The sequence below is a fragment of the Patella vulgata genome, chromosome 7 (genome assembly GCF_932274485.2).
Source record: "Patella vulgata chromosome 7, xgPatVulg1.2, whole genome shotgun sequence".
Taxonomy (NCBI): Eukaryota; Metazoa; Mollusca; class Gastropoda; family Patellidae; genus Patella; species Patella vulgata.
In genome coordinates this window covers 53,894,549-53,906,758 of record NC_065885.2, presented here as the reverse complement: position 1 = coordinate 53,906,758, position 12,210 = coordinate 53,894,549, and the positions used below count along the sequence as shown (strand labels likewise).

The 12,210-nt window shown below is 36.6% G+C and overlaps 1 protein-coding gene across 1 annotated transcript; it reads left to right on the top strand.

The window, feature by feature from the left end:
• Positions 1-1,204: 1,204 nt before the first annotated feature.
• On the top strand, positions 1,205-7,350 carry LOC126827780 (uncharacterized). Its single transcript, XM_050557316.2, has 2 exons — positions 1,205-1,358; positions 5,930-7,350. Exons 1-2 carry the CDS (start codon positions 1,342-1,344, stop codon positions 6,891-6,893), a joined length of 981 nt encoding a protein of 326 aa, XP_050413273.1. The 5' UTR covers positions 1,205-1,341; the 3' UTR covers positions 6,894-7,350.
• The last annotated feature ends 4,860 nt before the right edge of the window (positions 7,351-12,210 follow it).

Genomic DNA, 12,210 nt, shown 5'->3' with positions numbered 1-12,210 from the left:
TGGAACTCGGCAAAGCAGTTCGACTCAAAGGGATCGGTTCGAAGCTGAACTCTGGTTATTTGCTATCTGCTGTTACCATATTCATTGAAAGCTCTTTCTCGCAAAAGAATAAATGCGTGGTGAACTCGTGGAATTGAGATGGGGAAGCGGTTCTTATTCTTTCGATAAATTGCATACCCTCTTCTGAAGCAAATATTTCAAAGAAAACCTGTACCAGTGTTGTAGACGACTCTAATTGCTTTGTTTGTTTACAACAAGGTTCATATCTTGCAAATTCCGAGTTTATTTAACAGTTGGTGGCTCCAGATTCTGCTACCAAATTTCATGTCCAGACAGTTTCCATAGGAGTCGAATTTGGTGTTATAAATATTGAGCCATCTCATGTCGATTTGAATTCAATACCAATGTTTTTAAACAAGAAGGTTGGAGTGATTCGAGTGTGTATCAACTTTCCCATCGTTTTCGATGAGTCGGAGATGACTGGTCTTTACATGGTCCCCCGTTATACCGATAGTGAAATAAGCATCCGCGAATGGAATAAAATCTCTGTCATGCTTACCCGGTTACCTTCGAAGGCAAATCCCTGGGATTCAGAGTTAAAGCTGTACTCACCAGCAGTAAGATCTTTGTGGCTGCGTCCATTTAACCAAATCCTTCAAGAATAAGAAGCCGTTGCCCCCTTGGGAGGATTGCTGCAGTGATGTTACAGAATATGACAGACTTGCAGTTGACGAATCGGTTCCAGCTGATAAATTGGCTGGGCAAGTGTGGCATGTTTCATTCCGGATGAAGAGTTAGATACGACTATGCCTGTAATCTCCACCAGGAGTTTAGATGATTTTATTATGTACATATCTGTGTTTAGTTTTATTGGAGATTTTACACTGTAGATATTTTTTACGGTCATTAGAGATTTTAGCCTGTATATACTGTTCATGAAATATTTGTACATACTGATTTTAACAAGATCTGGTACCTGTAGGATGTTCGCCGAAGTGTTGTAAAATTCCTCCTGTACCCTTATCCGTGCCAACAAAATGGGGAGGGATGTTGTAAATGAGGAGCTGTCCGGGCAAAATTTCCCTCATAGCACACTGTATGGCGTATGCCCGTCTTCATTAGCCCAGGTTAGGAGCAGAACAGTAGGACGTTAAACTCCATTTCATTTCATTTCATTGTAAATGAGGAGTTTTATAAAGGTCACGTGATTTAGTGTGACGTAACTGACTTTAAACGAGTCAATTATTATGCAACACGCCGCTACTGCAGCTCGTCTACTTGAGTGTTTGGTGGTTCAACATAGTAAGTCAGGAAATATTACAATACCATTAATAGAGAAATATGTCCAGGTTTGACAGGTATGTATTCTCCTTGAATATATAGATAGTAAAACTGTTGGATAAAGCACACTGTATTAATATTAAGACCGATGCCCATATTATGTAATCGACCAATTTTCAAGAAACAATCCGACTAATAAAAACCACAATGATGTAGGCTACAATCAATATAGGCCTGTGTATATGTATATTCGTTTCATAAAAGTAAACTAACGAATGTTTGTATATACGACATAGAAATACACTATATATAGCTTATTCAAAGTTACCCTTTTATGAAACGTACACGATGACATTTAAATAGGTCAAAATGTAGGAATACTTCAGTTATTCAACTAGAAACAGTCGGACTGTTTTGAAACTGTTAATATATGGTGATCCAACGAGGCCATCAACTATTTCCATATTACTCTATGGTGACCCAACAAGATCATCAGCATTTTCGATAATTTAAAACAACGGTTATCCAATGAGACCACCAATCATTTCGATGCACGGAATCGTACTGTGGCATATAGTTATATAGTTTATATATATATATATTTATGCCCATACTTTTTCTCGACTCTTTGATGAAAATGGGAGGGTATACACCGATACACGGCCACTTTGAAAAGTGGCCGTGTATCAGTTGAAAAGGGACAAAAATAACAAAATCATGATTTACATATTTATTTGAACATCTACAACCCGTTTTGAACATGTTATGGTAAAAGAGTCATCATTTTCAACTGTCTCAGCACTTTTCGAATGTGCGTCACTCTCAGTCAGATTCTTACATTTTGTCTCACATTTCTTTACATTTTGGTTTTTTAGTCACACTTTCACATTTTGTCGCAGTTGATGAATTGATCTGTGCGGAAATTAGCACATGTACCATGCTTATCAAAAAAAGTTAAAATCCAATCTTTTGTACTGATCTCGAAGTGTCACCATATTCCTATGCAATTGGTATTTTTCCTCGTGTTTGGCAGAATTCGACTCATCTGCATGGCTTTAATTTCTTGTTCTGTGAAGGATCGGGCTTCTAAATCTTCGCGATCATTGAAATCTCTTGCAGAGCTGATATTCTCGGTCTTAGAAATGTATATCTGTGACATTATAAAGTAGGATTCTTCGACGAATTCCCGCATTCATTTCTGCCAGGATGTTGGCAAAACAACAAGAAATGATGACGTTTGCTTTTCTCAACCAATCAATATCCCTGTTGTGAACATTTTCCCTGACCTGACCTGATTTAAACCGTGAAATGCACGTGCGGTGTACTGACATCATTTACCTGAGTAGAAATAAGCGTTTGAGCCCCACTCAAAAAAGAGACGGTGTATCAACCCATACACCTTGAAAACAAGGTATATAACTATTACATATCCATGTACTGTAGCCGTCTTAATAATTTAGCACTACTTTAAGGCAATGAAAATTCTTTATAATTTAAAAAAATACGGCTATCCAATGAGGCCATTAGTCAGTTCGACAATACTAAACAAAAATGACCATAAAACACTGTAGTATAAATATTGTCTTGAAAAGGCATCACCACAGAGCATCATTGATCCATTGTGTATACGTTCCGTTTTCCGTGGTATGTAAGGACGTCAGACGTCAGCGGTGACCTTTGGCCTCGAGGTTATTGTATTAGTTCAGGCTTCTGAAATCCTTCGCTTAGCTATGGCTCTATTTGACGAAAAGTAACACGCGACAGGATATGCCCACTCTTTCTCGGTAGCACTTCTTATTGTATATTAAATATGGAAGGGGATCGACGCCACATTAAAAGACATGTAAACACGAGTAGAAGTTACTATGTCAGCATATGAAAGTGTTGTTTTGATGATTTTTCCATGTTCGATTTTACAAAATAGAAAAGTATTGTCCACTAACGAAAAAACACATGTACAAATGCGCCTTGTAACGTTTGTATTTTCTACATCTGATCTTTCAACTGTTGTAATTTCTACTAGTGCATAATCGACATATGTAACTTCGACATCGGTATTTTCTTCCAATGTAATTTCTCCACATGTCACATCCATCAAGGCGTGGTTCCGATTTTAGCCGAAGCTTGCGTCATAAAAACAAAACCTCCCTTCAAGTAGTCTCGGTCATCCAGACAATATGGCTCCTCCGCGATAGCTCCCTCGACTAACGGGCTTGGATGACCGAGGCTACCCTTCGAGGAAAGTCATTCCTACTACCAGAAAGTTGCATGGGGAGCATCAATAATTTTTAACGGAAGTTAACACTAACATATTGTTTTATGCTAAATTTTAATACAACTTTTAATAGTTTGCTTTCTTTGTTATTTTTATGTGTCTTGAATTCACCATTTCTGGTGTTCATGTCGTTAACATAATTTTGAATGCATAGTTATAGTTTCGAATAAAGAACCGCCCCTGTCGGCCCTGTCGTCTGCTCCACATTGGTGACATCGTTCAATCGTAGCCATGGACAATAATAATCAGGTATATTTATGTTTGAATATCTTCCACAAAAAACTTGTTCTTAGAGCACATAAGCGTACAAATATACTACATAAGTGACACAGGTCTTTCTTCTTTTTTTGGTTGTCAGATGGTAGCACTATCTACACTACAGTTCTACACTCGTTCAGTCGTTGAGTCGTTATAGTTTCACGCGTAGACGCCGTAGATACCACATGGTCAATGAAATGGGGTTTAACGTCCTATTTTGATGTATTTTTTGTATTGGCTAATGAAGACTGGCATATACCATGCAGGGTGCAATGAGGGAAATTTTGTCAGGACATCCATCAATAACTCGCCTAGCCCTAGCTAGACTATGTCTATGAAATGAATCACTAGGCCTACTACTACTAGTACTATCAGTATCTCTAACAATTTCCAACTGTCTGGGATTTTTAGCATGCGCCCTGTCCTGATGCAGCACACTGGACCTCGGTTTTTCGTCCCATCCAAACGACTAGGTGCTATTCTTTGCCAGCCCCTCAGCTCGGGTCTGCATCAATGTGACTGACAAGGAAGGGGAATCCGTCATGAGTTTTTGTGACCGGGAATCGAATCAACAACCTGGACCTGGTTAGTAAGCAAGCTCCGTAGTCACTGAGCCACTGCTGCTCCCCATATAATAAATAAGAATGATAAATAAATAGCTCTAAATAAATATCATGAATGATCATCTGATCTGGATGTCCATTATTCATCAAATATGCATCGATTTAGAAAGGGGTAGGGGTGAAGGTTACCTTGATCATGGCCTGACGCCCCCCTGAAATTGCGCCGTTGATTACAGTCTGGCTACGGGCCTGCATATTATATTATAATGAATCAAGGCCAATGCAAGGTAGATAAGCTCTTATGTGATTGAGTGTAGTTTAGCTTTATTATAAGATTATAGTAAACAAACAATATTTTCGAGTTTCTATTAGATGGGGGTTGTTTTGAACATAACATGTATTACATTGGTCTAAAAAAAAAGGGTATCAAATTCCTGTCCTGACAAAATTTCCCTCATTGCACCCTGCATGGTATATGCCAGTCTTCATTAGCCAGTACAAAAAATACATCAAAATAGGACGTTAAACCCCATTTCATTGACCATGTGGTATCTACGGCGTCTACGCGTGAAACTATAACGACTCAACGACTGAACGAGTGTAGAACTGTAGTGTAGATAGTGCTACCATCTGACAACCAAAAAAAGAAGAAAGACCTGTGTCACTTATGTAGTATATTTGTACGCTTATGTGCTCTAAGAACAAGTTTTTTGTGGAAGATATTCAAACATAAATATACCTGATTATTATTGTCCATGGCTACGATTGAACGATGTCACCAATGTGGAGCAGACGACAGGGCCGACAGGGGCGGTTCTTTATTCGAAACTATAACTATGCATTCAAAATTATGTTAACGACATGAACACCAGAAATGGTGAATTCAAGACACATAAAAATAACAAAGAAAGCAAACTATTAAAAGTTGTATTAAAATTTAGCATAAAACAATATGTTAGTGTTAACTTCCGTTAAAAATTATTGATGCTCCCCATGCAACTTTCTGGTAGTAGGAATGACTTTCCTCGAAGGGTAGCCTCGGTCATCCAAGCCCGTTAGTCGAGGGAGCCATCGCGGAGGAGCCATATTGTCTGGATGACCGAGACTACTTGAAGGGAGGTTTTGTTTTTATGACGCAAGCTTCGGCTAAAATCGGAACCACGCCTTGATGGATGTGACATGTGGAGAAATTACATTGGAAGAAAATACCGATGTCGAAGTTACATATGTCGATTATGCACTAGTAGAAATTACAACAGTTGAAAGATCAGATGTAGAAAATACAAACGTTACAAGGCGCATTTGTACATGTGTTTTTTCGTTAGTGGACAATACTTTTCTATTTCGTAAAATCGAACATGGAAAAATCATCAAAACAACACTTTCATATGCTGACATAGTAACTTCTACTCGTGTTTACATGTCTTTTAATGTGGCGTCGATCCCCTTCCATAATTAAACACACTATAGAAACCCGTTGTCTACCTTGTGATTGTACATATTCTACTTGTAAATATCGTACACATCCAATGCGTTTGTTTTTTTATTACAGTGAAGCCATATGGAGGGATCTACGTCAGCGGGGATACTGTGTAATACCAAATGTGATTCCGGCTAAAAAGTGTGATGAACTTAGTCAAGAGTTAAAATCTTGGGCTCTGGCTCAAGATAATGGGGAACTTTTTAAACACCCATACTCCCTGACCAATGTTCCGCGGATAGGCCATCTAGAATCCGCGTGGAAAGCAAGATTGCTGGCCAAGGATGCTTTTGCAGCAGTTTGGGGAACAGACAAGTTGGTTTCTAGCTTTGATAAATTATCAATATGTCCGCCTCCAGAAATCAGCACTGGTGATTTCGACACTGGCTTCTCGTGGCTACATTTAGACAGAAGCGGAAATAGACGCGGTCTTCACGCATTTCAAGGTGGGATTTACTTAGAGGAAACAACAGAAACTGATGCTTGTCTGCGAGTTATGGAAGGTTCCAGCAAATATACCGATGAATTTTTCTCTACGCATCCCGAGGCTACAAAACAAACCCGCGACAGGGAACATTATAGACTGTCCGAGGATGAGATCGCGTGGTATATCTCAAAGGGATGTTTCAAAAAAATAGTTCCAGCGCCAAAGGGGTCAGTAGTATTGTGGGATACACGAACAGTGCACGATAACGTCAAAGCAAAGAAGGGGAGACCACACGCGGATAGATGGCGTTACGTTGTGCTTGCGTGCATGCTTCCAGCAATCTGGGCTAGCGATGCAGAATTAGAATTCAGGCGTAATGCTTTCGAGAATATGTCGCTGACATGCCATATGCCATGTGTAAAAGTTCGAACCCACGTGTTCAGTGATGACATTCCAGAAAGTCTTAAAGCCATTCAGAAGATGCCCGATATTACTAAGACACCGGAAGTTCTAAGGTTGGTTGGTATTGAAAAATATGACTTTAATGACGGTAAACCGAATGGTCCTGAGGACAAACCGAAATGGACTTCAGATAATATTGAATCTTAAAGGACAATATTGGTGCCAGTCGTTATCACTTATGTGATAGAACTGGTTAAACACGTTCGAAATATTATTTTATCACAGAGATCATTACTACGATAGATGAATAATCAATGTTTTAACAATAGGGGGGGGGGTGGCTGAATGGTTAGCGTGCGCGCGCTGTATCATACAGTCTGTCATTGAGTCGACTGGCGTGGTTTCGAATCCCCGGTTGTACGTGGCAAGGAGTAGGGTCGCCTGTCCAACCTCGTGGGTTTTCTCCGGGTCCTCCGGTTTCCTCCCACTGCTAAAGACCCCTACGTGCAAGCGAATTATGTAAATAAAATTAAACCATATGTTAGTCCCGAAATGACCTAGTTTGTGTCGAGTGGACGTTAAACCCCATTTCTCTCTCTCTCTCTCTTTCAACAATAGGAATTGACGAACGCAAAAGGAAAACACGAGTTATCCTTCTATATAACTTGCTGAAGTGACGGGTGATAACAGATACATGGGCGAATTTCTGCTCACTAAAAATTCCTTTGAAGACCAAAAGTTGTTATATGAGACTGTAAGAGTATATCTGACAATTCAAAAGATAGGTTGCCAGACAAAGAAACATACGCCCACAACAGCTAAATCGTCCGAGCAGTCAACAAGAGTTGTCGCATATTTTTACTTTTTTCGATAATGAAACATTTATAATACACTAAAATCTGATTAAGAGCAACAACTCATGAAGTAATTATCAGAAAACCATTAGAATTTGTTTGTTTTTATAAAGTTCTGCCACAGTAATTTGACAGTAATTATCGGAAATCGTTGAAAATCAATAGGATTCTTCGTCTTATGACCTTAAACACTGTGTATAAATTTAAAGTCAATCAGATATTAACTTTGGCCTCTAGAGCGTCCACAAGATTTTTCAAAGTGATCAAGGGCCATAACTCTGGCAGTAATTATCGTAAATCGCTGAAAATCAATAGGCTTCTTCGTCTCACGACCTTAAACACTGTGTATAAATTTAAAGTCAATCAGATATTAACTTTGGTCTCTAAAACGACTCTCACTAGATAAGAGTACATGAAAGAAAAATAGAAACAGTCCGTACATTCACGGGTGTTTATTCATTCTATACTAATAAAAACATGGTAATGCACGGACTGTTTCTATTTTTCTTTCATGTACTCTTATCTAGTGAGAGTCAATTTTGTTTATGAATTGTCAGATATCCTTTCACAGTCCCATAACACAACTTTTGGTCTTCGAAGGAATTATTAGTGAGCAGAAATTCGCCCATGTATCTGTTATCACCTGTCACTTCATTCAGTTATATAAAGGGATAACTCGTGTTTTCCTTTTGCGTTCGTCACTTCCTATTGTTGAACCATTGATTACCCATCTATCGTAGCAATGATCTCCGTGATAAAATAATATTTGGAACGTGTTTAACCAGTTCTATCACCAGTTTCCTTTTTGCTGTTTCATTTGAAGCAAATTAGTGTGAATGGAATATGAAATAAAATAAACCGAATCGCAGTACATCTTCGTAAAATGTAAAGGTTTTAAACGGAGAAATCTACAAATATATAGTTTGGCGGTTGATCTTTAAAAATAAATTCAGATTAATCAGTTTTACACTATGTTTAATGATGCTATGATTTTGTTTTTTGTGCTGTATATAATGATGGAATTGACAATTGATTATTGCTTTACTATGAATCTTTTACAAAATAGTGATTTTTCACAGTAGACAATCTCTAGATAATACTGAATCTCCAGGCAATCTTACTTCTTTCATCTACAATAGGGAATAGTTTGAATCTTTTGCTATATGAATAAGATCTTTTACTGTGTACATACAAATTGTACTATGATAATATGTGAAATAAATAATTTTGTGTGGTGTTTTTTTTTTGTTTTTGTGTGTGTGTGTGTGTGTACAATTACGAATTTGTGGAAATATTCAACGTATGTGGAAATCGAGTAAGGTGCTTGATTACTTACCAGGAGGTCAAAGTTTAGGATAGATTCCGGGGAATAGCCGAGATATTTAGAGTGATTCCCCTTATCGTTGGTGCAGAACGGAGCGTCAGGGGTCCTAGTCTTGATCCCGGTGCTAGCTGAGAATGTACCTCGGGATTTACAGAGTCATTCCCTTTGTCGGTGGGGTAAGGGGCCCTAGTCTAGATTCTGCTACTAGCCTACAAGGTTACTCGAGATATTCAGAGTGAATGGCGAGAAACATTGTCTAGTCGTTCGGGTGGTAGAAAAAAGGTAGGCGTGCACGTAAATTTGTCACACACTGCATGTCGTTTTTCATCGTCATTAGCCCATGTAATGTAAATAATTATGAGGCGAAAGCTCGTTTCATTCATTCTTAACGTATGTCATCTTGGAGTGAATTGATAACAACATTGTCTTGACAATGTATTAGATTTATTTCAATGTAATCTTTCATACTGAAATTTGTTCTCTTTCTGTTTCATATTTTTCGCAAATGTTCTGAGACGGCTGCAATATTTTAAACTGTACGTACATGACGCATTGCATAATCATGTGTCATTATTTCTGAAAAAAAAAAAAATATTGCATTTAGACATGACGCATTACATGATCATGTGTCATTCTTTCAGAAAGATAAAACCTGGTGTGATTAGATGCATTTTATCAAACATGGCAATAGCATTAATAATAGTAATTACCTGTATTTCGAAGGTTAGAAATTAGGATAACGAACTGTTTTAAACAATATATTTACCATTACCATATAATATACATAATATATAAAAGATGCAGCAGTTCATAATTAAAATTAATATTTCAATATTACCATTTCCTTTTCGTGTAAAAAGCCCTTAAAACCTCTGTCTTAGGGCCGAGCAACTAGCTTACTATACGTTTCAAACAACTTAAACCCGTCAGTCTTCATCTGGAAATGGAAACCGGTGTCCCAACCTGCATTATACGGTGTCTGGGTAAAACAAGACTTTTATTTCATAAAAATAACGTATAGGAGAAATTTACCATTCGTTATGAAGTACAGCACACGCATCACGCATTATTTTGACCTCTAAAGGAACCGTGATAGATTATCAGGTCACCCAACGTGTCCAGATAAGCGGTTTTGATGACTCAGTATTTTGAGCTGAAATTTTCAGACAAGGTAAATACACCATTCCTCTATATTTTGGCGTTTATATTTCATACGTACACAGATTTTTATTTCTGGGACTCTGTTAAAATCGGGATGATCCCTTTAGTTGGCAGAAGGAAAAAAAGTTAATATTGGGGTCTTGTCGATGTCATCCCTATCATTATAGCGACCTAGCGAATATTCACTGCTGATCAGTGTGCACATTGTAGTCTAACCAATTTTCTGTCAATACCATTTTATTTCAGTTACAGGTTCGTGTGTACTATAACCCAACCCGTACTACTATAGGACACGGGTTTACGTCTGCTTCTGTCTAGGGTGTAAATAATGCGTTTAGATATACCCGTAATTACAATACCAAGCCCTGTTTACCAATACAGACAATTTGATTGGTCAACTAATTCACGTGACATGATAATAATCTTATCTGACAAACTAACGAAAGAACAAAAAAATATTAAAATTAAAACGAACAGTAATCGAATTAAAAACAAAATAGGGACGTGATATGATAACTCTTATTGTAAAAGTGGTTTTCTTTGGGTTATTATCTGAATATAAGAGGAATCCAATTTGTTGTTTCTTAGTAATTTATTTAGTGAAGATATTTGATTATTAAATTTCAAAGAATAATAACAATATATCATAAATACAATGTATAGGGTGGTGTAGCTTATAATCATATATATGCATAGGGTGGTGTAACTTATAATATATATATATATATATATATATATATATATATATATATATATATATATATTTTACAGTATTATGAAATTATATATATATATATATTTTACAGTATTATGAAATTATATATATATATATATATTCATTAATGCTTACGTAAATTTTGAAATATCTATTAAACTAATACTCGATTCTACTAATCGTACTTATCCGATATATTATGATATAATTCTAAATCCTAAGTTAAGATAAATATATATATATATATATATATATATATATATATATATATATATAAAGTTTAACATTCAAATTGTACATAGACCGCTTACCTGTATATAAGACGAATCCAATTTGTTGTTTCTTAGTAATTTATTAAGTGAAGATAAAGGTGAAATTTGAGCTAGATTATTTATATCTTCCAAAAGTCCCGGCAAGTATTGACAGCCACGTGTAGGGTTAAACTCATTTTTGATTGGCGGAAAACCATTAACGAAAGACGCCCATTTCTCGATACGAAGTCTGATTGGCCAGATCGAGACTCGCTGGGTTAAATATGTCAGGTAACGACATTGAGTAATAGCGTTAGTTTAATCCTAGCGTATTGTTTTAAAAGTTTAAACCGTCACCATTAATCTTCCATAATTTCGTCTAGATAAACAATCAATAAAGGACCCTCTATTAAAGCTCTTTGATACAGGTATACAATTATATTATATTACTTTAAATCTATTTACACCCATCAGTGTCAAGGTCGATTTATGCTTATTATGGAATTATTCATTTGCCGTCTTTAATAAACATATATACATTTAAAATAAACTATAGAATCTATGAAATATACATTCTTTAAAATACATAAAAATTAAATATCTAAAATAAAATATGTGTGCATATTTCGTCAATATGCACTGTTACAGTATTATTCGACAATGGAAGCGCATTTGAAAGATAGATTTATTTTATGCAAAATCGAATTGCAACTGTCAAGGACCTCGAGTTTTCGTCCCATTTGAACGCATAGGCATCTTTTCCTTTGTCGGACCTTCCGTTCACCAACACGAGGATTGTGAAACCCCGGCTGGAAAATTCCGATGAACTTTTTCGGAAACGCCGCGACCTCCTGGCATGTTGATTTATAATACATTAAATTATTTAAAGCAATACTTTGTGCTTAACAGAACACCACTCAAAACAACCAGGATTAAACAAAGAGTTCTTTTTTACTCAACATGCAATTTGAAGCCACATTTCTGTTCTGTTTGATATCCATAAATATTTTATGCGATCTGCTGTACGTCTGTAATCTCAGGTATGAATAATGCAACGATTGCATATCACTTAATGGAAAATCTATAGTCTTCCTATAGAGTTTAATCATGTAGATGTATAGAATAGAATATGTAAATAATTTAAATGTTATTTGTTTTGTGGAGACTCGGGTTATGCAATTAGAAGTAGATTCAGATTGTTATAAATATTCTTTATCAA